This window comes from Narcine bancroftii, unplaced genomic scaffold (assembly GCF_036971445.1).
Source record: "Narcine bancroftii isolate sNarBan1 unplaced genomic scaffold, sNarBan1.hap1 Scaffold_258, whole genome shotgun sequence".
Lineage (NCBI taxonomy): Eukaryota > Metazoa > Chordata > Chondrichthyes > Torpediniformes > Narcinidae > Narcine > Narcine bancroftii.
Genome location: NW_027211993.1, coordinates 261,977 through 288,925, shown reverse-complemented (window position 1 = coordinate 288,925; position 26,949 = coordinate 261,977). Strand labels below are relative to the sequence as shown.

The following is a 26,949-nucleotide window of genomic DNA, read 5'->3' as shown; positions in this document are numbered from 1 at the left end:
CCCTGACTGATAGTGTTTCCCAAGAAATTAAATTGTTAGGAAATGTGACCGAAGGCACACATTGGAAGACTATTTTTAAAAAAAAGTATATCTTTGGCTTGGCTTCACGGACGAAGATTTATGGAGGGGGTAAATGTCCACGTCAGCTGCAGGCTCGTTTGTGGCTGACAAGTCCGATGCGGGACAGGCAGACACGGTTGCAGCGGTTGCAGGGGAAAATTGGTTGGTTGGGGTTGGGTGTTGGGTTTTTCCTCCTTTGCCTTTTGTCAGTGAGGTGGGCTCTGCGGTCTTCTTCAAAGGAGGTTGCTGCCCGCCGAACTGTGAGGCGCCAAGATGCACAGTTTGAGGCGATATCAGCCCACTGGCGGTGGTCAATGTGGCAGGCACCAAGAGATTTCTTTAGGCAGTCCTTGTACAACTCTCAATATCTCCTGTTTTACCATTAAACACCTTTACTGCAGAGAAAACAGCAATTAAAGCACCTGAGGATGATCTATTTTCCTAGATTTTCAGAGACTTGAGACATGAAAGACAGAAACAGACCCTTTGGCCCATCACATCCATGCTGACCTTTTTGCCATTCCACATCAACTCCATTTACCCACATCAGGTGCATTTTTGAGCAGAGCAGGAACATTGGCTCAGATGTCTGGGCCAAACATGATGTGCAAAGCCCTACATCTGTTGCATATCTGTCTATCTAGAAGCTTCTTAAACGTTACTATTGTATGTGCTTTCACTATGACTCCCAGCAGCTTGTTCCAGGAATCCATCATTCTCTCTGAAAAATAATTGCCCCGCACTCCTCCCTTAAAACATCCTCCCCATCACCTTAAACACATATCCTCTGGTGAGTGATGCTTTTGCCCTGTGGGAATAAAAAATCCTGACTCTCCACCCAATCAATACTTCTCATAATTTTATATTCCTCTATCAGACCACCCTTTAGTCTCTGATGCTTCAACTCTAGCTTCATCAACCTCTCCTCATATCTCAACCTCTAAATCAGGCAACATTTTGGTTAACCTCTTCTGTACCTTTTTCAAAGCCTTCACATCCTTTCTATAATGAGGTGACCAGAATTGTAGACAGTATTCTATGTGCAGCCTATCCAAAGTCTACATGACCTCCTTACTTTAACACACAATGTCCCACCCAATGAAGCCAAGCATACTATACACCTTCTTTACACCCTATCTACCTGCTATGGATGTGGACCCCCAGATTCCTCTGCACAGCAGTACTTTTAAGAGCCTTACCATCATCTACCAAATACATTTCTCGTACATTTGACTTCCCAAAGTGCAATACCTCACACCTATCCAATTAAAATGCCATTTCTCTGCCCATGTCTAGAAATGACCTACATCCTGTTGTATTCTTCGATAACCCTCTACGCCAGTGATTCTCAACCATTTTTTCCCCCACTCACATATCACCTTAAGTAATTCCTTACTATCCACAGAGCACCTATTGCATCCTACTGGTTGTATGCATCCAAAAAGGAAATCACAATTCACCTCCTCCTCCTCCTCCTCCTCAAACCACTCCTCCAGCTGCTCACTGGACCATATACGTTACTTATTTAACTTTCTGTTGAACTATCTTTTTGATGTCTGATTGCATCAAACTCCATCAACTCCTCCAGCTACACACATCAACCACCATCTTGTTCCTGATACCCCTGTCATGAGAGAAAAATTCTGACCAATGTACTTTATTTATGCCTCTTTTAATATTTTGATCACCTCTCTCAGGCCAGAATAAACCAAATTTGAAATCTAAAAGGATAAATTTCCATTGAATGATATCTACCTTTTAATGGGAAAATCCCACAAGAAAACTAATCCAGAATGAATTGAATTATTACCAAGATAACAGCTGACAGCTAAAAGCATTGCTGCGCTGGATTTATTTTGAGTCTTTTTTTCATTTCAGGTTTGTCAGCTTGGTAATTTTGGAAGCTAAACCTATGGAAAAAATGAGTGACCTGAAAGGAAGCGTATATTCTCTGGAGTAATTTAAATTACTGGCTGTAAATACACTGTAGGTGGAATTCCACTTTGTTAAGATATGCTAAGCAGTCTTGTCCTTCCTGTTCAAAATAAGCCACCCAATATTCAGACAAATACAGACATAGAAGTGATAAGTCCACGAACACAGCCTTGAATATAACAAGGTGAAACATGAAAGTCTGCAGGCACTGTGATTATAGTAAAAACACAAAAATACTGGAGAAACTCAGCAAGTCACGCAGCAACCACAGGAGGTAAAGATATATTGTGTAACCAACGTTCCAGGCCTGCACCCTTCTTCAAGAAATGAAAGGTCAAGAAAGCACTTGTTATGCTTGTCTTCATTGGTGAAGTGTAAAAAATATTGGACAGACTGAAGCAAATACCAATCTACTGGAGGAACTCAACAGGTCGAGTCGAGTTGGAAAAAAGAATTGTTGACATTTTGATTCAAAGTCTTCTTCAAGACAGAGTTTAACAGAGATGGCCTGTATAACCAAATACATTATGCAGGCTAACTGTTCTCAATATCCTGGCCATCCACCCCCCATCGCACTGTCTTGACGATGTGTTCCGATTCACAATGTCGACACTTGTTTTTCTCCCACAGATGCTGATCGATCTACTGAGCTCCTCCACAGATTGCTTTATTGCTCCAGATTCCAGCATGTGCAGTCTCCTCTGTCTCCATTGGTCAGACTGCGCTTGTACTATTGAAAAAAAATTCTGATTGTAGTTCTGGTTACTGCACTTAAAAAAAAAAGGATATGCCAGCAACAAAGAACACACACAGTGAATAAAAGATTCCTGGGACAGAGAACTGAGAAACCTTAAAGTATAAACAAAGTTCCCCGGAGAGTGATGACACAGGTAGGCAAGGTGGTGAAGGCAGGGTAGGGAATACTTCATCCGATGGGGCATTGAGTACAAGGTCTGGGACATTGTGTTTTCGCTATATAAGACTATGGCAAGTCCACACGTGAAATACTATGGGCAACTGGACAATCACTATCTTTTTCTCAAGGTAGGGGAGTTTAAGACTAGAGGGTGTAGGTTAAGGTGAGGGGGAGAAAGGCAAGTTTTTCCATACAGAGGATGGTAATCAAATTGAATGAGTTACCAGAGAAAAATGATAGAAGTAACATTTACAACATTAAAAGACATTTGGACATCGTCAGGATGTTACCTGGAATGGATGACTGTAGTTACAAGGAGATTAGATTGCCTGGGTTTATTTTTACTGGAATGAAGGAGGGTGAGAAGTTGATTAAAAATAAAATGAAGGGCACAGATTAGATCTTTTTCAGGGGAGTTAGAACTAGAGGGGACAAGTTTAAGGTGAGAAGGAAGAAACTTAGTGGGGTAGGTTTTTCCACATCGAGGCTGGTGAATATCTGGAAAAACTGGCAGCTGTGGTATTGGAGGCAGGCTTAAAGGCAGCATTTAAGAGCAGTTGAACAAATACTTGGAGAGAAAAGCTTCAAGGGATATGGACCTAATGCAGGCAAATATACAGATATGTAATGATTGCCATTCTGGGCCAAAAGGGGCTGTTTGTATGCTTCACATTTCTGTGATTCTACAAGCAAACAGCTCAACCCTGCAATAATGCCCCAGCCCATATTATTTTATTTCTTAACCATTTCCCGGCAAGCTCTTTACTGATGCAAGGAATATTTTTGCCAAAAACTAAATGGCCTCATGCCATGCAAGCAAGTTTAATTTTTAAAACACTACAGCTACTTCTTGCAGAACTCCTTCATACATTTTGAATGGTTTTCACCTCTCATCCATACTACACCTGGCAAAATTAAAAGCTATTCATTTCAATGAAAGAACCATATTTGCATTAATTATGACTCACTTGATCTTAGCTTTCCATAAGTTACACTGAACTGAATTTTAAAAAATTAACACTTCAAATAAAATGAACATTGGAATTATCCAGCAGAATCTGAAGAGAAAAACAGAACTAGGCTTTTAGGTTGATGACCCTTCATAAAGATCAGAGGGGATAAAGCAAGAGAGGATTTAAAATTCAAAAGGATTAATTAAATCCTATGGTGGACTTCAAGGACATAAATATCACTGTCTACAATTTATTTTCCCAGTTCCGTAAGAATTTTGATTTATTATAGGTCATTTGCTCTGAGTAAAATTCTCACACTATTTTGACAATGTTGTTTCATTACACAAGTGGGGAGAGTCTGAAAAACCATACAGTTGATTTGAGTCCCACATAATAGACAGATTTTCCAGCGTCTTATTACCTCTTTTCCAAGTACCCAGTTTTTCTGAATTAATTATATATATTTTAAAATTTACAGCACGGTAGAAGCAAATTCCAGCCACTTTCACCTGTGCCGCTCAATTACACCCAAATTTATTGGTTTTTGATTTGCAGTCCATGCCAATAGATAAAAATAGAAATTAGATAAACTACAAAAACAAATTGTAAAGCATTACCTATGCAAAAGAACTGCCCATTTCTGCAGACCCCTCCACTCCAGCCAAGCTGCAAGGGTTGTTGATACATCAGTGATGGGAAGCAATTACCGAATCTGGCAGCACAAGGGAGCTGAACATACTGCCTTGAATATTGCTAAATTATATTCATTCACCTCTTTCATTGTCTTTAATGAATTCCCTTATTTATCCCGTTATTTACAATACCCTTTTAAAGGGAGCATGGAGATCAACTGAATTCTTTGGAATGATAATTTATAACATGGAATAATGAAGGAGGCTTTACTACTTTTAGTGGTAGCTCTGGATTTGCCTGCTTTATATTGCTCAGCATTTCCAATTACTATGTACTGAGAAAATTTTAGTGCTTTTTAGAAAATCCATCAATTTTATGACCCGAAAAGTAATGAATTAGGATTCGATGCAGCAACAGATTAAATGAGGACACGGTTTAAGATTGAAGGGGGAAAATTATAAGGGGAACATGAGGGGAAATTTCTTTACGCAGAGGGTGGTGGGGATGTGGAATGAGCTTCCGGCAGACGTGGTCGAGGCGGGATCATTGGTTACATTTAAGGAAAGACTGGATGGTTACATGGAGAGGAGAGGACTGGAGGGGTATGGACCGGGTGCTGGTCAGTGGGACTAGGAGGGTGGGGATTTGCTATGGCATGGACTAGTAGGGCCGAACTGGCCTGTTCTGTGCTGTAAGTGGTTATATGGTTAAGAGACAACAGGGGAGGACACACGCAACAGATCCTTGAAAGCAGAGTCTAGGCTGTGGGCTGTACTTCTAAGGCTGTAGGCAGGTAGCTCCCATGAGGTCTGGAAGCATAAGAGTTGGGCCAGTCATAGCATCATTGCTTCCTCTAAGGCATTTGTGAGATGTTTCCATGGTGAGCATACGTGGAGTAACAGTGCAAGGCATCATGAGAGGAATAGATTAGGCAAAATCAGTCTTAAGGCCGGAATAGAGGAATCTGTAATCAGAAGATGTAGGTTTACGGTGAATGGGGGGAGAGAGATTTAACAGAAACCTGAGAGGTGACTTTTTAAAATGATTATTTTTTTTTTACACAAAGAGATTGGTGGGTGTTGGAACAGGCTGCCATCAGGAAGTGATTGAGGCAGGTACTATTGCAAAGTTTAAGAAGAATTTTGACAGATGTATGGATTGGATGGGTTTTGAGGGATATGGGCAAAAGCAGGCAGGAAGGTGTAGAGCGAATGGGATAGTAAAAACACAATACTGGAGAAACTCAGCTGGTCAAACAGTATACTAACAAAGATAAAGATCAAGCCCAAAACATTGGACATGCATCTTTATATTTGCTACATTAAGTAGACGGTTTTGACCTGCTGAGTTTCTCCATCATTGTGTTTTTCTTCAACCACGGTGTCTTCAGACTTCTGTGTTTTACCTCTTGTGAATGGGATATTTTGGGTAATGTTGTCAAGTTAGGCTAAGGGTGTATTTTCACTCTCGATGATGCTATCACTTCACTGCACATCCTCCAAGGTTGAATAAACTCACACTTTCCAAAGCTTCTAAAGAGTAGCAAGCTTATGGTTTCTTTACATGAAAGGAACAGACAACAGAAATAACCGATTGACATGAAACAAGAAACTTCACTTGAAGTCAATTATCCTCATTAATTATGAGGATTAAACCAATTCAGCATATCAATTGAAACTGACTGAGGCAAGCACACAATACTATGGCTTTGAGAACCGATATTCATCTGGGACCAAACTTGGACAGCAGGGTTAGCGCAATGCTATTACAGTGCCAGTGACCTGGGTTCAAATCCAGCACTGCCTGTAAGGAGTTTGTACAATCTCCCGGTATCTGCATGGGTTTCCTCCGGGCACTCCGGTTTCCTCCCATCCTTCTCAAACATATGGGGTTGTCTGTTAATTGGGTAGCAAGGGCTCATGGGCCTGAAGGGCTTGTTACTGTGCTGTATGCCTAAATTTAAAGTTTACAAGAAAAATTTCTAATTGCCAAGCATGTAAAAAGGTACACTTGTCAAAAATTTCCTGGATCAACTTCTAATCTCAGTTAGCTGGTATTAGCCAAGCTGCTACAAACTGACGTGATCTGAAAGGAACTGTGAGAAAGGGCAGTCGATGCGAGAGTGAACTGAAGCTTTTGAAAGAGTGATGCCAAAATTGTGCTAAGGAAAAATAGCTTTGAGGCCATGGGGAAAGGCAGATTACCTCAGTAGCTGACCATCTCTTTTGAAGAGCTGGCACAGGCATGATGGGCTGTTCAATTCCATGGCCAAGCATCAATGTTGTGGCCAGGGATGTGAAGCAGCAAGACCTCCATTAAGGGTAGAATTTCAGCTGACTGCACAATGGCTCCTACCTGAAAATAGGTGCATGCGTTGGTGAGACCAGCTTGCATATCCCCATGGCTGTTTAAGCTCACTCACTAAAAAAATGCTCTTGAAAAATGAAGTACCTTGATTTAAGGAGGGTGCAGGTGGCAAAAATTGTAATAACACCAGTAGAAACATAATCAAGCAGAATTGCAAGCATCATTACTTCCTTGTGTGAACATATAAAGTTAGGATTTATTCGTCTTTTCATGCTCAAAAAGTAACTGGCTACAGATATGGGGAAAAAAAAGTCTTGTATTTGTCACACGCCAAAACTGTATTTTGGACTTATTTTTACCAATCTAAATCCATCTTTTCCCCATGGCTATTCACCTAAAGTTACCAATTTGTGCAAGGTCCCATCAGTTAAAGGCTTCAGAACTTAGGGCGACTGGTCATCTCATTTAAACTGGGAACCAGATCCTACACAACAACTCCAGACCATTGAACAATAATTGGTTCTCCCATGCAGAATACAAGTAGTTAAAATCACTGGGCACTAGACCTGTCAAAGTTAATACCTAGTTTGATCTATTCTTCGTTTTTTGAGGGTTACAACACTTGAAAATACCCTCAGGCAGCATAAATGCAGTTTTCAATTCATGTGCTCTGCCTAAGTAACAGCACTTCATGTTTATGAAGCAGTTTAAAACACAGCTGAATCGCAACAAGATTATTTCTAATTAGTTTTAAATAAGCAACTTACAAAAATGACCACGTTCATCAAGATGAAAATACTTGCTGGGAATAATGTGGAAAACAAAAGATCTCACCTGGAGCCCTGTTTATTTCTACGTCGAAGTAGCATTGCGGGCGGTTCTTCAACCCCATCACGGTATACACTCTGTGCACACCTAGATCAGAACAAAGAGCATGCTGTTAGCAAGATTGCTATATTGATCCCAGCTGAAACTCGAAGCTGCTTTGCAATAGAAAAAAGCTTCTTCCTGAAGTCCTGCGATTGCATATTCTTTCCGCTCTCCCCCACCCCCACCCCCCCCACCCCACCTTACTTTCCTCACCCCCTGCTTTTCACTGCACCAATTCTGATGCAAGCATACACATCACATCCTTGTGCTCATGCCTGGCAGCACGTGAATGAACTACAAGGAGGGTGAAGATACAACTCTGAGAGTGTGAAAGGGATTTAAATTTACATATGCAAACTCATCTGTTTCGAATAGCGCCTCTGCAATAAAGCAGACTACAGTATCGAATTGAGCTCAAAGACATTAATTGAAGGAAATCTAAGATACACAGTTAGTTACCACATCAATTTTTAGATGCATGAAATAAAAATTTCTGGCTATGAAACCAGAAAACCTGCATACACAAGTAAAATGACGTTGCTATGATGAAATTAAAGTCAAAAGGATGGACAGTAAAGAAAATGCTGAAAGCATTTGTTTTACAAATGTATACCAATACTTCTAATGGGTCTATTATATAAATGCTTTCACAACCCTCAAATTTTTGCACTTTGAAACTGCATTGATTTTTTTCTGATCTAAGGATATGGCAGCAAATTTGTGCACATGCAAACAGCAATCTGATAAGGACGAAATCAACTTTCTTCAAGATGATTGAGGGGAGGGAGGGGGGGGGGGGAGAAAAAATCACTGTAAATGTGTGGAAAAGAAAAAGTGTATATCATGGCTATTGTGATTTATGGTGTGAAAAATAAAAAATTTAATAAAAAAAAAGATGCAGATTGAGGGATAAATATTGACCCAATCACAGGGGATAATTCCAATGCACTTCACAATAATGTCAGGGCATTCAAGACAAAACTGTAAATGCTGGAATCTGCAGCAAAAAAAAAAGCCACAGGATATGGGAGAAACTCAGTGGGTCGAGCAGCGTCAAGGGAGGGGAAAAAAGTGTAAAGGATTTTGTACAATTGTCCTGGGAGATCGGCCATCATGACCACCATTTAAAAAACATGGTTTAAATCTTCCATTACAACACTGACCTGAGAAAAGACAGGTATATAAAGTATATCGGCCTATTGTAAGACAAACTTGAAAGTCAGTATGATTTCTGGACACACGATGCCCACAGAGTGCCATGTAGCACAAACATTGTGGATCAATTGAGGCAGGACGTTCATTTCTGTACTGCTCACCAGGAAATTGATGGACATGCCAAAGAATGTGGCAGGTGGAGGCAAGTTCTCAGATATGCATTCAAGAGCATACATCTCACACAAAAGATGCCAATATTGTTGAACCGTCTGAAAATGGCGAGGGGACTCAAATGGTCTTTTGGTTGGAACTCTTCAATAAGTTTCTGATTTGTCCAAAGTCATCCAAGATGACTTTTCCTCTACTTCCAGGCCAACCCTGACACCCACATATCTCCCAGCTACTTCTAATCGTCTCTCATCACTTGAGCACCAAGACATTTAAGAAACAGAAAATGAGCTATGTCATAACTGAGGACTTTCTCTCTCTCAGGCTTGCCGGTTACCCGATCATGCCTCTAATAAAATAACCAAGAGCTTGATCAATGTAATAAAACTTCGAGAGATGGAGAGTATGGACACTTAAGAAGCAAATTTCAAAGTTTGGGGCCGAGTCAATCTGTGGCACTGCAAGGTGGAACCTTGAATTCCCAGCAGGTTTCAGGGCTGCAGAAGCTACAACATTATGAAAGCATAGTGAGAAGTATAGAAACCAACCATACCAACCATGAAGCTAACCCCATTTCCTCGCACGAAGCCGTTTGCTCTGTACCTTTCCTACCCAAGTAGCCGTCCAAATACCTTTTAAACATTATAATTGTACATGCCTCCAACATCGCTTCTGGCAGCTCTGAAAATCATACCCCTCAGATCTCCTTTAAAAAAATATATATATATACAGCACAGTAACAGGCGCTTTCAGCCCTCAAGCCCATGCTGCCCAACTACACCCCGGAGGAAACCCACGCAGATGCGGGGAGAATGTACAAACTCTTTCACAGACACTGTTGGATTCAAATCCTGGTGGTTGGCACTGTAACAGGTTTGCACTAAACTCTATGCCGTTCCTTTCTCCCTCGCACCTTAAACGTGTACCCTTGAGTTAGACTACGCTGTTCTGGGGAAAAGATTCTGGTCCTATCTATACCCCTCATAATTTTATAAATCTTTACAAGGTCACTCATTAGCTTTCTAAGTTTGAGCTCATCCAATCTCTCCTCATAACTACACCCCTATATTCTAATATCATGGCAATTCTCATCTGTCCTCTATTGCTACCATGTCTTTCCTGTAGTATGGCGACTAGAACTATACACATAATACACTAAGTACAGTCCAGCTGATGCTTTGTATAACTTCTACATGACATCCCAATTCTTACACTTGTTTTGACATAGACCAGCAGCAATAGAAATTCACTAAGACAATGGTATCTTCAAAACAATCATTTTTGTTAATATAAAATCTTGCTCAACTCGAAACTTAACGTGTGTGTGTGTGTGTGTGTGTGTGTGTGTGTGTTTGTTCTGAAGAGATATTTTAAAGTTCAGTCTTACAAATCATTTGTGTTGAAGCTCAGAGTTTTTAAACTGCTGTTCAAAAGTTTTCAAACTCACAAATTCTTGTAGATTTGCTTTCAGAGAAATACTTCTTCATACAAATGACTTTTTTCCACCCCAATTCCCCTCTCTTGCATGGAGGTTGTGGAACTTATATTTCACAAACCCAGACAAGGGTTAAACGAAGTAACCATTAAAAATTATTACAGTGGCATTGCTCTCTCTTGACCAGTCAAATAGCCATCTTTTCCCAAAGCCACGTTGATTGTGTCTCTTCCCTGTCAAAGGGAGAATGCTCAACAGTACCTCCCTCAATCAAAGTTACTGCATCTCTGACTTCAAATGAAACATGGCTCAATATTAAAGATGCCTTCCTCGTGTTTTTAATTACATGACTGCTTTGATCAAACACTGCTTTAGCTTAATTTCTCCAAAAGCATGAATCAAGGCAGATGGCCTCCAGCTTGTTTATTCAGATTATACAGGTGTCTCTCTGAGTGTTTGAAGTTCCAACTTCTCCCAAAAGTTAACAAGAAAATGCTTCTGGGCTGTCTGCTCAGACCAATTAATTGGCATTGTAAAAACAACAAATGCAAACACTATAATACATAAAATATAGTAACCTATGACCATGTCCTCCTTTGGAATGGCCACCCTAATTGTTTCTGGACTTTCAATAGCAAACTTCACAATTCATACTGCTGAAAGACTTTTCTGATCTACTAACATGAATGTGCGATCTATCTTTGTGTAAGTGTTCCTGAATCCAAACTACAAAGTCCCTTTACTTAAAATAATATATTTTATAACTTAAAGATTACTAATAACATAATTCTGTAACATACTAAATGCTTTGACCTGCGAAGGTAAGCATACCAGATGCTTTTTTCACCTTCTAATCCACACCTGTATCACCACTTTCAGGTAGCTCTGGACTGGAAACCCAAGGTCTTTCTGTACATCAAAATTCCTAAGATCCCAACCAGAATTTGACCTTTCACATACTTTTCTGGATTAAATTCCATCTTCCACTCAACCTTCCAACTGGATTGTGTCCTGCTGTACCCTTGGACAATCTTCTTCACCATCTACAACTCCACCAATTCATATCAATCATATCAATCATTTATATATATTACAAAAGTCCCAGCAGCCATCAGTGTAGTAATTATGACAAAATCCAGATCATACAAAGTCATCCATTACAGCCTTCTGCCTCCCAATTTTGAATCCTGCTTGGCAACACATCTGAGATATAATGCCTTGAGATAAAGGGGCAAACATTTTAAAAATAAAGGTGCTGCTTGACCATAGAACACCACAGTACAGAAGCAGGCCCTTCAGCTCATCTAGTCCATGCTGAACTATCATTCTGCCTTGTTTCATCCATCCACTTACCAATCAAAATTGTTCTTAAATGTCAAAATCAAGCTTGCATTCACCACTTCAGCTGGCAGCTCATTCTACACTCTCACCTCTCTGAGTGAAGTTCTCCTTAATGATGCACCTTAGCATCTCACTTCCACCCATTTTAAAAAATATTTTATTTTTGATTTTTTCCCCAAAAATATATATATAATAAAAACTTCAATAACACAATATATTAAACTTTTCTTACAATCAACAACAAAAACAAAACAGCCCCTCCTTCCTCCCTCCCCCCCCCCCCCCCCCTCTCTATACATACAGATAGATCCACACACCATAACTTTTAAATATATAGAATACAATTGGGGAAATCACTTTTGGTTATGTATAATATCAGCATTCATATTCCTTTCTGTTGTTATATTTTGGCCCTTATGTAGTCCAGGTATGGCTTCCAGATCTTTACAAAAGTGTCATATTTATTCTTTCAATTACGTGATTTTTTTTTCCATAGGTACACAGCTGTTCATTTCCGCAGTCCATTGTGCTGTGCTGTAGGTAGAGGAGAGTCGGACTCCAAGCGATTGTAATACATTTTTTTTCCTACGACCAGAGCTACCTTTATAAATGAGATTTGATATTTGGTCAATTTGTTGCTTATTTCAATAAAATTAACTAATAGATGTAGCTCTGGGTCGTCCGTGAAGGTCACTCCTGTTATCCTGGTTCATTTTTCTGCGCTATCTTGCAAAAATGGCCTCACCTTTACACACGACCACGTAGCATGTGGAAAAGTTCCTATCTCAATCCCACATCTGAAATACATCTCTGAAATTTCTACTTTTGATCCATGTAACTTCTGTGAAGCAAGATGTAATTGGTGCAATTTATACTGAACTAGTTACCTTCACCCTAAGCCATGTCCTCCAGCTCTTGTCTCATCTCATTTCAATGGAAAAAGCCTGCTTAAATTTACTCCTATACACCTCATAATGTTAAATACCTCAATCAAATCTTCCTTCATTCTTTCAAGCTTCAGGGAACAAAGTCCTAACCTGTTTTACCTTTCCCTGTAACTCAGTTCCTCAAACCCTGGCAACATCCTTGTAATTCCTCTCTGCTCTTTTTTAGTCCTGTAGTTAGGTGACCAAAACTGCATACAACACTCCAAATTTAGCCTCACCAATGTCCTTAACAACTTGAGCAAAACACCCCAACTCTGATAGTCAATACTTTTATTTATGAAGGCCAACATGCCAAAAGCTTTCTTTACGACAGCTTTGACCTCTGACCCCTCTTTCAGGGAATTATGTATCTTTATACCCAGATCCCTCTGATTGACTACACTCCTCAATGCCTGACCATTTACCATGTCCTACCAAGGTCTGTTTTGATCCAAACTGAGTAGTGCCCATCACTGACCTATATCTGACACAATAAAGAGATTAATAAATATGAAAATATTTAAAAAAAATAAAAATATACAGACCAGAAGCCTCTCTGGAGAGCCCAAAACAATGCACAATACACAAAGCGCAAACATATTGTGATCCACAGGAAGACATTTTTACTTCCATATTCAAATTGGTTCGTAATATACCCAAATACATATGAATAAAGATGCACAGGTAACTCAGAAAATTAAGTGTCCTATTATCATTTTAAAATCTTCACTTTTCTGTTACATACAGTGAAATGGATATGTTCATATGCTTCCACATTATACCCCATCCACCATTCAGTTTATCCTCCTTTCTCCAAATCCCACTAATTTAGTGTCATCAGTAAACCTAAAAATATGATTTTTGATCCCCCAGACAAATTTCTGATGGTTTTTGATAATTGCTTAAAATACGTGCCTCCCAGGTTGAATACAACGAGTTTATTCCCACTCTGTTTTTTGTATAATCCTTGCCAATATATTACCCACAATCTCATGTGCTTTAACCTTGTTAACCAACTTCCTGTGAGGGACCTCATCCGTAACCTTCTGAAAATCTAAAGACACAACATCTATTAGTTCCTCTTTATGTATTCCATCAGGTACATCTTCAAAGACTTCCAGCAGATTAATCCAACCAAAATTTCTACTGACTGTCCTACTTTTTAAATTGCTCTGTATTAGATTCCAGCATTTTGTAAATGATATTACCCCAATGGGTCAGGAGCTCCATTGCCCCCCCCACCCCCCTCACCATTTCTTGAATATTAGATCTCACTCAATAGTCATCAGGTCACTGTCTCCCATACCACTTGCCACTTCAGGAGATCTCCCCTCCAATCTACCCTGACCCAAGATGCACAAGCAGGATTGCCCTGGTAAGTTCATCGAAAGAAATAATAATCAGAAGAGCTCACAAGCGAGTGAAAATCTGCAGCTGCAAATTATTAACCTCTGTAACACCCCCTCCGAATATTAAACAAAGGTCCTAGATGACATATTCTGACCATTCCCTGCACTTTATACTTCGATCAATACTATGCTCAGTCCCAAATTGGGGGGGGGGTGAATTCACACAAGACAAGATGGTTCCAATTCGTGCTGTAAATAATGCAAATTATTGGAGTTAATCAGATCAATATTTACTCCCATGCAATGACCTTTTGCACAGTAAAATCATCTTACACATTTTGATGTAAAATACATCATCCTCTTGATTTGCATGCTTAGAACTGAGGTCGCAATGTGGAGCAAGAACAAGCTCTGTGGCACATGACAGCTGAGCTGAATATGACCCCCAAATTACACTAAACTTTGCTGGCTGGACATGATCCATATTGCTCGACTCCGTATTCTTGTCTTTCTCAAAGCCTCTTAAAAGTTGGATCTGCTTCCTTCACTACTCCACATGTTCATTAATAACAACAAAAAGAGAGCTTTGTCGTATATGACCAATGGAAGATTCTCAGAAGTATGAATTTGGACAATCTGAACAACGAGTTACAATGACAGACGCACATGTCAGTGCGCAGGTAAAACACCCATCTTGTATGCAACTAACAGAAAGTACTGCTTCTGGAACTCTCTGGTGAGAATCCCACCAGAACATAAATTTTCTGTGAATGATTTCATGTGCTCATTCTTAACAAGTGCAAAATCAATTTAAAAAGACTAATCCTTTTTAAAAATTAAAAGTTTTTCCTTACATCCAAAATACATTCTCTAACATCCCACTAAAATGAGTACCATTTTAAAGTAAAGAGAATAAAGAGAAGTTAGAAGTTCTAACCTGTTCACCCAAATCCTCCATTTAAAAAAAAACTTACCTATTTCAAAATAAAGGCAGTGAGCCCTTTACAAGCAAACGACCAACAGTCGAGATGGTACCATTTAATTGGACATCATCAGCTTTTTTTGCCTTACAAACTTGTACACTTGATTTGGACAACACAGTGGGCTCTTTATTATCAATCTTCATCTGCCCACAGCCTTTGGTGGCCTCTGACTTCAACCTTTATCTTCGTTTTGGACTTTGGTGCCTGCTGTGGAACTGGGTTTATTCACGTTGCACTCCCAGTGCAATGACAGAGTGAATAGTTTCAGTGCAAGTTGGAGTATTTATAAAACTTTGTAACTGGCAGGTAACCAGTCACAGACCAAGTTGAAAATCCTCCCCCTTGTAATTATTTCCCAAATACATTGGGCACTCAAGCAATAATACGACATTTGTTTGATTCATGGAATTGGTTGTAATTAACAGAGAGCTTTATATATATATCTCTCTCTTTATCTTGAGCACATTTAAAAATGATAGTGTTATTTTTAAATAAACGGTTACATTACAAGCTAAATGGAAAGATGGTTAACATTTTACCATTCCTGACCTTCAGGAGGAACAACAGCTAGTGAAAACTGTTGCTGTACACAAGTGCTGTCCCACTAGTACTAATCCTCAAGTTTAAACAGTTCCGCAGGCAGCAAAAAGATGCCGTTTCCTTAGAGCTTCACCAGCCCAGGTTTGAGCCCGACCTCATGTGCTCGCTGTGTGAATTTGTGATCTTTATCTACACCTTTGAAGCCACCATACTTCAGGACCCATCCCATCCAGATTTTGCTTCTCCCTCCTCCTGTCAGGGAGAAGGAACAAGAGTGTGAAATCACACAGTAACAGGTTCAAAGACCTGTTTCTTCCATGCAGCCATCATTCAAGAACGATCCTCACAATAAAGACCTTATAGAGCCGTTGCTATGTAATAGAATCGTGATCTTTAATTTGTATGGCAGTATGAAATGTGAGAGTTGACTTGCTTATGAAAACAAACCCATCTCATTGTCTCAGGTGTATGTGACAATTTGCATTAACTTGAGGCTTTCTCCAGGTGATTTAGTAACCAAAAATTAATTGGCTACTTTAAAATGATCAGTATTGTAGATTGGTAGTTGGACAGGTGAGAGAGTAGGTAATAGGAAAATAAATGGGGGAAATCAAGTTTATTGTCATCTGATTGCACAAGTCATCATGGTTTGAGTTTGCAAACGAAGATTTAGGAAGGGGGCTATCCACGTCTGCTGCAGGCTCGATGGTGGCTGACGAGGCCAATGAACAGAAATGCCCATCCGCAGCGGCTGCAAAAGAAATTCTGCTCTGGGTTTGGTGCTGCTGTATCACGGTTCTTCCTCAGTCTCCTTTTGTCCTCAAGCACAGGCCTGCTTGCGTTCCTGAAGGAAGAAACAGACTGGTGAATGATGTGTCACCAGACCACGTGATCGGAGACTAGAGCAGACCTCTGGCGATGGTCCATGTGACAGGCAGCAAGGGATTTCTTCAGAGATTTTGTACCTCTTTTTAGGAGCCCCTCTGTCATGATGGCTATATAGAGTCATACAGCACAATCTTGGGCAGGTGATGATCCTCCAACCTAGAGACGTGCCCTGTCCAGTGTAGCTGTGTCTTCATCAGCATGGTCTCAATGCTGGTAACCTCTGTTTGTCTGTGCACTTCAATGTTAGTGACGAAGTCACTCCAGTGGATGTTGAGGATGGTGTGGAGGCAGCGTTGGTGGAAGACCTCAAGGAGTTATAAGTGGTGACGATAGGTGCCCCACGCCTTGGAGCCAAATAGGAGGGCGGTCAGTACAACAGCTCCATTCACACTGAAGTTTGTGCCTTTCTTCAGATGCTTGTTGTTCCAGACTCTTTTGTAACACTGTTCCCCTTTGCCAGGCTGCTATCAGGCTCTTTATCGATCTTGGCATCTGACGAGATGGTGCACCCCAGGTAGCTGAACTGCTGGAACTGTATTCAGCTCAGTCTCGCTGATGGTAATGCGGGGAGGGTGGTACTCTTCCTGAGGTGCGGGCTGACGGAGAACTTTGTCTTCTTCAAGCTGATTTCCCGTCCCAAGATCTCAGCAGCCTTCGCAAAGCAGGATGTTCTATGCTGCAAGGCTGTTCTGTATGGGCAACAAGGGTAGCATCATTGGTGAAGAGTAGCTCTCAAATGAGTTGCTCCAATGTCTTGGTGTAGGACTGTAGTCGCCTCAGGTTGAACAGGCTGCCATCGGTGCGGTATTGGACGCAAACACCATCTTCATCATCAAGGTCTTCTGTGGCCCTTTGGAGTATCGTGCTGAAGATGATGGTGAAGAGAGTCAACGTGAGGATGCAGTCTTGGTTTACACCGTTGCCTATTGAGAAGGGCTCAGAGGTCGTTGTCGTGTTGGACTTGGCCTCGCTGATCTTCATGTAGCTGGATGATCACGTTGAGGAACTTTGGGAGGCATCCCAGTCGTTCCACGATTTGCCACAAACCTTTCCTGTGCAGAGTGTCAAATGCTTTAACGTCATGTACAGTCCCTTGTTCTGTTCCCTACACTTTTCTTGGAGCTGCCTGAGAACAAATACCATGTTGATGATATTGTTAACTCTGACACAGGTTAATCTTGATGTCAACTGTCCACAAGACCATTTTTTTTCCAGAATTCTGAAGGTTCTTTTAAATACTTCTAGGCAAACTGCCATCTGGCCTTCCTTTCTGTGGACAACTAGTGGTTTGCATCTTGCAGTGCAGCCTATGTATTTCTGTTTATGAAGTCTAGTGTTTTTGATCTCTCAGACATACGTTTGGGGATTTTTCTTCATCGTGATAAAAATTCTTCTGTCATCAGCAATGGAGATCTTCCTACGAATACCAATCCCTTTGCGGTTACTGAGCTCATCAGTATGCCCTTTCTTCTTAATGATCTTCCAGACTATTGATTTTGGTAAACCTAAGGTTTGGGCGACGTCTCTTACAGTTTTAGTCTTTTTTTTTTAAGCCTCAAAATGGCGTCTTTGACACAACTCCAACACATGTTGGAAAATGGCAACTGCAGACTCTAAAGGCGATCAAAAGCTTGGAAGCAAGCCTAGTCCTCTTATACGTGCACCAGGTTGGGTCACCTGAGTATGCACAAACACCTGTGTAGGCAAATGTCCCAAACACTGTGGTGCCTAAATGAGGGAAAAATGTATATAGATCTGTATTACCTTGAATAAAATCTTGAATGTGCACTTTAATCACATATGAATTGTTTGATGACAAATTTAAAACTGTGAAGCACAGGGGCAAATAACGGGAAAAAGTGTCTTTGTCCCAAACATTATGGAGGGCGTATAAACCAGCTTTAACCCACTGATTATTAGATACAAACCACAGCAAATGGCTGATTAAAAACCAAAAAATCCATTTAGAAGTACAAGAGTCAATATAGAAATACTCCTGAAGGGTTTGGCACCTGCAACATTAATTATTCTCTTTTCACGTGCCCCAACCCAGAGTATTTTCAGCATTCTGTGTTATTTCTGATGTCCAGCATCTGCATTTTTAAACATTTTCAGAAATACTCCTCTCTTCAAAGAATGTGCAAGAACACAGTCATAACAACATAAAATACAGTCATAGTTGGTACAGGCCTGTCATATCCATTACCTTAATCTATTCTTCTGGCTCACTAAATTTATTTCCTTTCAGTGCCTATCCAATTTCCATGGAAACCATTGACATTCTCTTCTTCCAGCAATTTTACAAACAGTACATTCCAAATGATAACCACTGACAACATAAAATAATTCAGCCCCTCATCCCCCTTTTGCCTGGTCTTAAATGTTACCAACTCCTTGCAAAATCACTGATGAAAATAAGATGTCTGAATAGAAATGTATTGTCTTTAGATAGGTGGTATTCAGAGATGAAGTTTTGTTTGGTTATGGAAAGAATATCTTTTTCTACACAAGATAAGATGTCTTTTTATGAATTAAAGTGGACCCCATTCATTGATTATATACAATTTAAATAAGTTTGAATTAATCATTTTTTCTTTAAAAAAAACTTTTTTTATTATATATTTTTTCTATATATACGTTTTCTTTTTTTTCTTTCTTTTTTTTAAAGTTTTTTTTATTATTAGTTGGTTTTTTTTCGTTTAAGTTCTTTTTGTTTTTGTTTTTTCATATATATTCTTATATAATAAAAATTTTTTGATTAATAATTAATATTTAATTTTTTTTGTTTTTTTATATAACATAACATAACAATTACAGCACGGAAACAGGCCATTAGGCCCTTCTAGTCCGCACCGAACCAAACACCCCTTTCTAATCCCACCTCCCTGCACAATGCCCATAACCCTCCATCTTCTTCTCATCCATATACCTGTCCAACCTTTTCTTGAATAATATAATTGACTCCGCCGCCACTATTTCTCCCGGAAGATCATTCCACACAGCTACCACTCTCTGAGTAAAGAAGTTCCCCCTCATGTTACCTCTAAACCTCTGCCCCTTAATTCTTAACTCATGTCCTCTTGTTTTAAACTTTCCTCCTCTTAACGGAAATAGTCTATCCACATCCATTCTGTCTATCCCTTTCATAATCTTAAATACTTCTATCAAATCCCCTCTCAACCTTCTACGCTCCAAAGAATAAAGACCCAATCTGTCCAATTTCTCCCCATACTCCAGATGCTTAAACCCAGGCAACATTCTGGTAAACCTTCTCTGCACTCTCTCCACTCTGTTTATATCCTTCCTGTAATTAGGCGACCAGAACTGCACACAGAACTCCAAATTAGGCCGCACCAACGTCTTATACAATCTCAACATCACCTCCCAACTCCTATATTCCATGCAATGATTGATAAAGGCCAGCATACTAAAAGCCTTCTTCACCACCCTATTTACGTGAGTTTCTACCTTCAGGGAACGATGTACCGTCACTCCTAAATCTTTCTGCTCTTCTGTATTCCTCAATGCTCTCCCATTTACCACATATGTCCTATTCTGATTCTTCTTACCAAAATGAAGCACCTCACACTTATCAGCATTAAATTCCATCTGCCATTTTTCAGCCCACTTTTCTAAGCAGCCCAAATCCCTCTGCAATCCTTGAAAACCTTCTTCATTATCCACTATTCCACCTATCTTAGTATCGTCTGCATATTTACTAATCCAATTCACCACCCCATCATCTAGATCATTAATGTATATAACAAACAACAATGGGCCCAATACAGATCCTTGAGGCACACCACTGGTCACCGGCCTCCAACCTGACAGACAATTATCCACTACCACTCTCTGGCCTCTCCCTTTCAGCCAATGTTCAATCCATTTGACTATCTCAAAATTTATACCTAAAGACTGCACCTTCCTAACTAACCTTCCATGTGGTACCTTATCGAAGGCCTTACTGAAGTCCATATAGACAACATCCACTGCGCTATCCTCATCCACATTCCTAGTCACCTCTTCAAAAAATTCAATCAGATTGGTCAAACATGACCTTCCTCCCACAAATCCATGTTGAGTGCTCCTGATCAGACCCTGTCTATCCAGATGTTTATAAGTACTATCTCTAAGAATTTTCTCCATTAATTTACCTACCACAGACGTCAAACTTACAGGCCGATAGTTGTCAGGCTTCCTCCTTGAACCCTTTTTAAATAACGGAACCACATGCGCAATGCGCCAATCCTCCGGCACTATCCCCATATCTAATGACATTTGAAAAATTACCGCCAGAGCCTCTGCTATTTCCTCCTTCACTTCTCTCAATGTCCTGGGGAAGATCCCGTCTGGTCCCGGAGACTTATCCACCTTTATATTCTTCAAAAGCCTTAAAACTACACCTTTTGTAATCTCTATATTCCCCATATTTACCCAATTTGCTTTTTTTATCCCACATCTCCCAATATCCTTCTCCTTAGTGAATACCGAAGAAAAAAAACTGTTCAATATCTCCCCCATTTCTCTAGGTTCCACACACAGTTTTCCACTCTGATTTTCTAAGGGACCAATTTTGTCTCTAGCTTTCCTCTTACCATTAACATATTTGTAGAACTCTTTTGGATTAGTTTTCACCCTGCTTGCCATAGTTTTCTCGTACCTTCTTTTAGCTTTCCTAATTCCTCTCTTAAGATTCCTCTTACATTCAATGTATCTTTCAAACATCTCCTTAACTTCATGCTTCTTATATCTAATGTACGCCTCCCTTTTTCTTCGAACCAAGTTTCCAATATTCCTTGAAAACCACGGCTCTCTCAAACCTTTTGCCCCTCCTTTTAACCTAACAGGAACATAAAGCTTTTGCACTCTCAAAATCTGATCTTTAAAAGACTTCCATCTCTCTACTACATCCTGCCCATAAAACAAATTGTCCCAATGCACACCGTGCAAGTCCTTTCGCATCTCCTCAAATCTAGCTTTGCCCCAATCAAAATCTTCAATCCTTGGCCCTGATTTCTCTCTTTCCATAATGACATTGAAGCTGATGGCATTATGATCACTGGACCCGAAGTGCTCGCCAACACTAACCTCCGTCACTTGACCCATCCCATTTGCCAACAGTAGATCTAACACTGCTCCTTCTCTGGTCGGCACCTCTACATATTGTTGTAAAAAACTATCTTGCACACATTTCACAAACTCTAACCCATCCATTCCTTTCACAGAATGTGTTTCCCAATCTATATGTGGAAAATTAAAATCTCCCATAATTACAACCCTGTGCTTATCACAAATATCTACTATCTCCCTACAGATTTGCTCCTCTAGGTCTCGGTCCCCTCCGGGTGGTCTATAATACACCCCTACAAGTGTAACCTCTCCTTTCCTACTCCTCAGTTCCACCCAAATAGCCTCCGTGGATGTGCCCTCTAATCTATCCTTCCTAGGCACCGCTGTAATATTTTCCCTGACAAGCAATGCAACCCCACCTCCTCTTGCCCCTCCGACTCTATCACACCTAAAACAACGAAACCCAGGGATATTCAGTTGCCAATCACATCCCTCCTGCAACCATGTCTCACTAATCGCTACCACATCATACTTCCAAGTATCAATCCACACCTTCAGCTCATCCACCTTTTTTACAATACTCCTGGCATTAAAATATATGAATTTCAGGGATTTCCCATTTTTTAATCCCTGTTTTCCCTCATCTTTAAGAACAACATTATTTACTTTTCCTGCCAATTGCCCTTCATCTTCTTCCAGAGCATTTCCCTTCTCTATCACCTGCCCATCCATATTCAAATACTTACTACAAACTTTCTTTGTTTGCATTCTAACCTTCTCCTTACTGCTCTGTACTATTTTGTTCCCTCCCCCCAACCATTCTAGTTTAAAGGATCCTGAGTAGCCCTAGCAAATACCTCTGCCAGGATTCTGGTCCCCCTGGGATTTAAGTGTAACCCGTCCTTACTGTACAGGTCACATCTCCCCCAAAAAAGGTCCCAGTTATCCAGAAACTTAAAACCCTGCCCCTTACTGCACCCCTTCAGCCACGTGTTAATCCTCCACCTCATTCTATTTCTATTCACACTGTCACGTGGCACAGGGAGTAATCCAGAGATTACCCCCTTTGCGGTCCTTCTTTTTAACTCCCTACCTAACTGCCTGTACTCACTTTTTAGGACCTCTTCTCTAATTCGATCTTTTTTTTAAAGATATATATTTTTTATTTTTTTTATTATACTAATAGTATTAATTCTTCACTCTTTATCGTGGGGGTGGGGAGGGGGGGGTTTAGGGGTTAAAAATAGTTTTTTTTTTAGTCTTAGTTTTTAGTTGTTAGGGGGAGATGCCGAGATTGGTATTGTATTAACTATGTTACTTTGTACTTGTATTACTTTATTTTGTATTTTTTCTGTACGTGAATTACTTACTTTCTTCATATGTTAAAATTAATAAATAAAGTTTTGAAAAAAAAAGTAAATAAGATGTCTGCACATTATTGTGCCCAGAAAGGAAGAGAACCTCCAATGATCTTTTCCGCTGACTTCACTATCCTCTGCAGGGTCTAGTGGTCGGAGGACGTACAGCTACCAAACCAGGCAATGATGCAGAGGCACAGGATGCTCTCGATACATCCTCAGTAGAATGTAGCGAAGATAAAGGGTGGGAGATGGACTTTCCTCAGCCTTCGCAGGAAATAGAGGCACTGCTGGCCTTTCTTGGCTATGGAGCTGGTGTTAAGGGATCACATGAGGTTCTCTGCCAAGTGCATTCCAAGGAACGTGATACTCTTGACGACCTCAACGGTCGAGCCGACAATGGTCATCCACTGACGCCCGCTTGAAGTCAACACAACCATCTCTCTTTTTTTGAGGTTCAGATACAGGTTGTTAGCTGTGCACCAGCCCGTTAGCGAGTGCACTTCATCTCTGTACGCTGACTCATTATTCTTACTGATCAGGCCCACCACGGTTTGGTTGTTAACAAACTTGATGATGTGGTTTGAGCTGTGTTTAGCTGTACAGTCGTGGGTCAGCAGAGTGAACAGTAGTGGAGGTTAAGTTAAATTTTTCTTAATACAGGCCTTTGACAACCTTCCTTCTCCACCAGTGGAAAGAAACAGAAAAATAGAAATAAAAATAGCTGAACAAAAAGAACACAAGAAACTTGGGGGGGGGGGGGGGGAAACATTCAGTCTTTTATGTCCACACTGCTAGTATGATCATTACTGATCTTTTACCTGTTTCACTTTCAGCATAAATAATATATCCTTAATATTTAAAAAAATATCTACCTCATACCCTTGACATTCCTGTGGGCTCCCTGTAATGCATCAAATAAATCCAACTTCTCGTTGACAAGGAGAGGAGAATTTAGAGGACTACTTTTTGTTGGAAAGGCTATTAACTGTTTGATGGCTAATTAATTCTTGTAGATCATCACCTTACTATGCGATCCAAGAGATGGGAAAAATCTCCACACAACTTCTGGATATACCAATAAAGATTGATAGGACAGATGGCCAGGCAAGTGGGCTGCATTTTCCCTTCCAACTTTTCAAGTGGCTGTAGAAGATCCTCCATGGAGTGAAATTTAAATAAATGTGCAAGCAAGTTTGGTCTCCTTTCCTCCAGGTCTGCATTCACAGAGCCAGCCCCTTCCCCTGATCAATTCTCACCTTTCCTCTCCTGTTCTTCTGTCCATGTCCAATGATCACCTCTTGCCTGTTGGCCAATGCTCCTCCCCTGCCCTTTCTTCCCTTCTCCTCCAGCTTTCTCCTTCCTACTTTTTGCTCATACCCTGAAGAGGGCATCATGAGGATGGCTGCAGCAGAAAACCTCTTGAGTGGGCAAAGAATCCAGAACACCATCATCATGGCAGTGAAGGAACTGAGCCAAGATCCCCCATTTTTCCAGGGCCCCTTTGTCCACAAAGTTTTGATAGAATGCTGCAAATTTGAGGTGAAGGATATCTTCTCCCTCCAGTATGTTATGGATAACAGTCACTTCAATGTGACATTCAAAACCCCGGCAGGATGGCAGAGGATGCTCCAGGTCTTGCAGAAGGAGAACATGGCTCCACTCTTGCTACTTAAGGTGCAGCCACTCTTTACCTTCCCAAACCAGAAGGAACTAGTGATAACGGTGCACATATGCCAGTCATGCCAATGCCCACCTTCGTGGGCCATTTTGTTCAAGGAAATGTTTGAAATTTGGTCCAGCAAATGGCAACTGAAGGTGAAGCTGAGAGAGGACAACAAAGGACCCATCATTCACCCACCAAGGACTGTGTAGAGATCAAGTGCTCCAACAGCCCTTGAAAGCAAGCCCAAAACATGTAGCTAGCTACGCAGAGGCAGTACTGGAAAGGGGAAATGACTAAAATCACCTCCCCCAGTGAAGTCAAGACCCCCTCAACCTCAACTGAGACAGAGACCACCAGCTTTGCCAAAAATGACCCCACTAGGATGATCACCCCCTGCTCCTGAGCCCGAAATCAGTGCTGCAGTTCACCAAATAGGTGAGCATGCGGGCTCAGGATGATTGACACTGGGCTGCAAAATTTGTGAACTGGAGACTCCAATAAACAATGGAGATTAAAATAGCAACTCTCAAAGTGGCAAGAGTCAAACACACTAGGCGAAATGCCTGCAATACTTTGCTTAAATTAAGTGAGATGTAACTTTCATACAGGAGTGTGGGCTGCCACAGCTCAGGAACTATCTGAGGTGGTCGCAATAGGTTGTCCGTGCAGTCAGGGGTGTGCGAAATTATTGCCGTGCATTCTGTCTGGGTATCTTGCTGCAGGGAGGAAACTTTGTAATAGTGAGGTTAAGGAGGCGGTTGGGGAGCGTCTCTCCTCGTGAATTTAAAGCACCGCGACACTCCAGTCTGGCTGAAGAATGTGTATGTCTCGTCTGTGCGGGACGAGAGGCTGGCTCCTTGTTCCAGCCAGTTGCTTCGACTGCATCATTGGATCTGTTGCAGTGCAATGACCCAGTCAGCTGGACTTTGCCACATTACCTATCCTTCGTGTAAAAGATTTTCCAAACACCATTTTTCAAAATATTTTATTTACATTCGATACAGGTATTAATGGATTGTTTTTCATTCAAGTCTAAACAATAATACATAGTATTTTATTCTGCCCCAACCCCTACCACACCCTCCCTCCCAAATAACCCATGAAAAATAAAACAAAGAAAGGAATATAGAAAAGAAAGAAAAAAAAACAAAATGGAAAAGTATAAGAAAAAAGAAAAATATATCTGGTTACTAAAATTACAATCAATTTAATCAAATTTTGCCTTTACAATCTTTGGCTTGTCTTCGCGGACGAAGATTTATGGAGGGGTAATGTCCACGTCAGCTGCAGGCTCGTTTGTGGCTAACAAGTCCGATGCGGGACAGGCAGACACGGTTGCAAGGGAAAATTGGTGGGTTGGGATTGGGTGTTGGGTTTTTCCTCCTTTGTCTTTTGTCCGTGAGGTGGGCTCTGCGGTCTTCTTCCAAGGAGGTTGCTGCCCGCCGAACTGTGAGGCGCCAAGATGCACGGTTTGAGGCGAGATCAGCCCACTGGCGGTGGTCAATGTGGCAGGCACCAAGAGATTTCTTTAGGCAGTCCTTGTACCTCTTTGGTGCACCTTTGTCTCGGTGGCCAGTGGAGAGCTCGCCATAGAACACGATCTTGGGAAGGCGATGGTCCTCCATTCTGGAGACGTGACCTACCCAGCGCAGTTGGATCTTCAGCAGCGTGGATTCGATGCTGTCGGCCTCTGCCATCTTGAGTACTTCGATGTTGGTGATGAAGTCGCTCCAATGAATGTTGAGGATGGAGCGGAGACAACGCTGATGGAAGCGTTCTAGAAGCCGTAGGTGATGGCGGTAGAGGACCCATGATTCGGAGCCGAACAGGAGTGTGGGTACGACAACAGCTCTGTATATGCTTATTTTTGTGAGGTTCTTCAATTGGTTGTTTTGCCAGACTCTTTTGTGTAGTCTTCCAAAGGCGCTATTTGCCTTGGCGAGTCTGTTGTCTCTCTCGTTGTTGATCCTTGCATCCGATGAAATGGTGCAGCCGAGATAGGTAAACTGGTTGACCGTTTTGAGTTTTGTGTGCCCGATGGAGATGTGGGGGGGCTGGTAGTCATGGTGGGGAGCTGGCTGATGGAGAACCTCCGTTTTCTTCAGGCTGACTTCCAGGCCAAACATTTCGGCAGTTTCCGCAAAACAGGACGTCAAGCACTGAAGAGCTGGCTCTGAATACCAAGGAGATAAGGTTTTGAGGTTAAGGGGATAATTTCATGTGATGCCTAGAGTATGAAGATATGGGCATCAAATTTTGAAGAAATTATATTTATACCTTAAATTATATGCACTTTTTGTTCCAAGAGGTGTACATCTACCCATTCTCAAAATTGAATGACACTGCTATTCCTTTTCTTGCATCTGCCAGTGCAATTTTCACAGATTCCTTTTGAA

At 40.9% G+C, this 26,949-nt stretch overlaps 1 protein-coding gene across 8 annotated transcripts in view; it reads right to left on the bottom strand.

The window, feature by feature from the left end:
• Nucleotides 1-26,949, bottom strand: part of nktr (natural killer cell triggering receptor) — a 210,864-nt gene that overhangs the window by 127,127 nt on the left and 56,788 nt on the right. For 6 of the 8 annotated variants that reach the window (XM_069912892.1, XM_069912899.1, XM_069912898.1 and 3 more), the window contains exon 2: nucleotides 7,639-7,719. In XM_069912892.1, coding sequence (XP_069768993.1) covers nucleotides 7,639-7,696 — 58 coding nt within the window. In that variant the 5' untranslated portion in view covers nucleotides 7,697-7,719. Of the gene's footprint in view, nucleotides 1-7,638; nucleotides 7,720-11,392; nucleotides 11,467-15,022; nucleotides 15,286-26,949 lie in introns of those variants that run through there. The other 2 variants (XM_069912893.1, XM_069912897.1) reach the window with 2 other exon arrangements.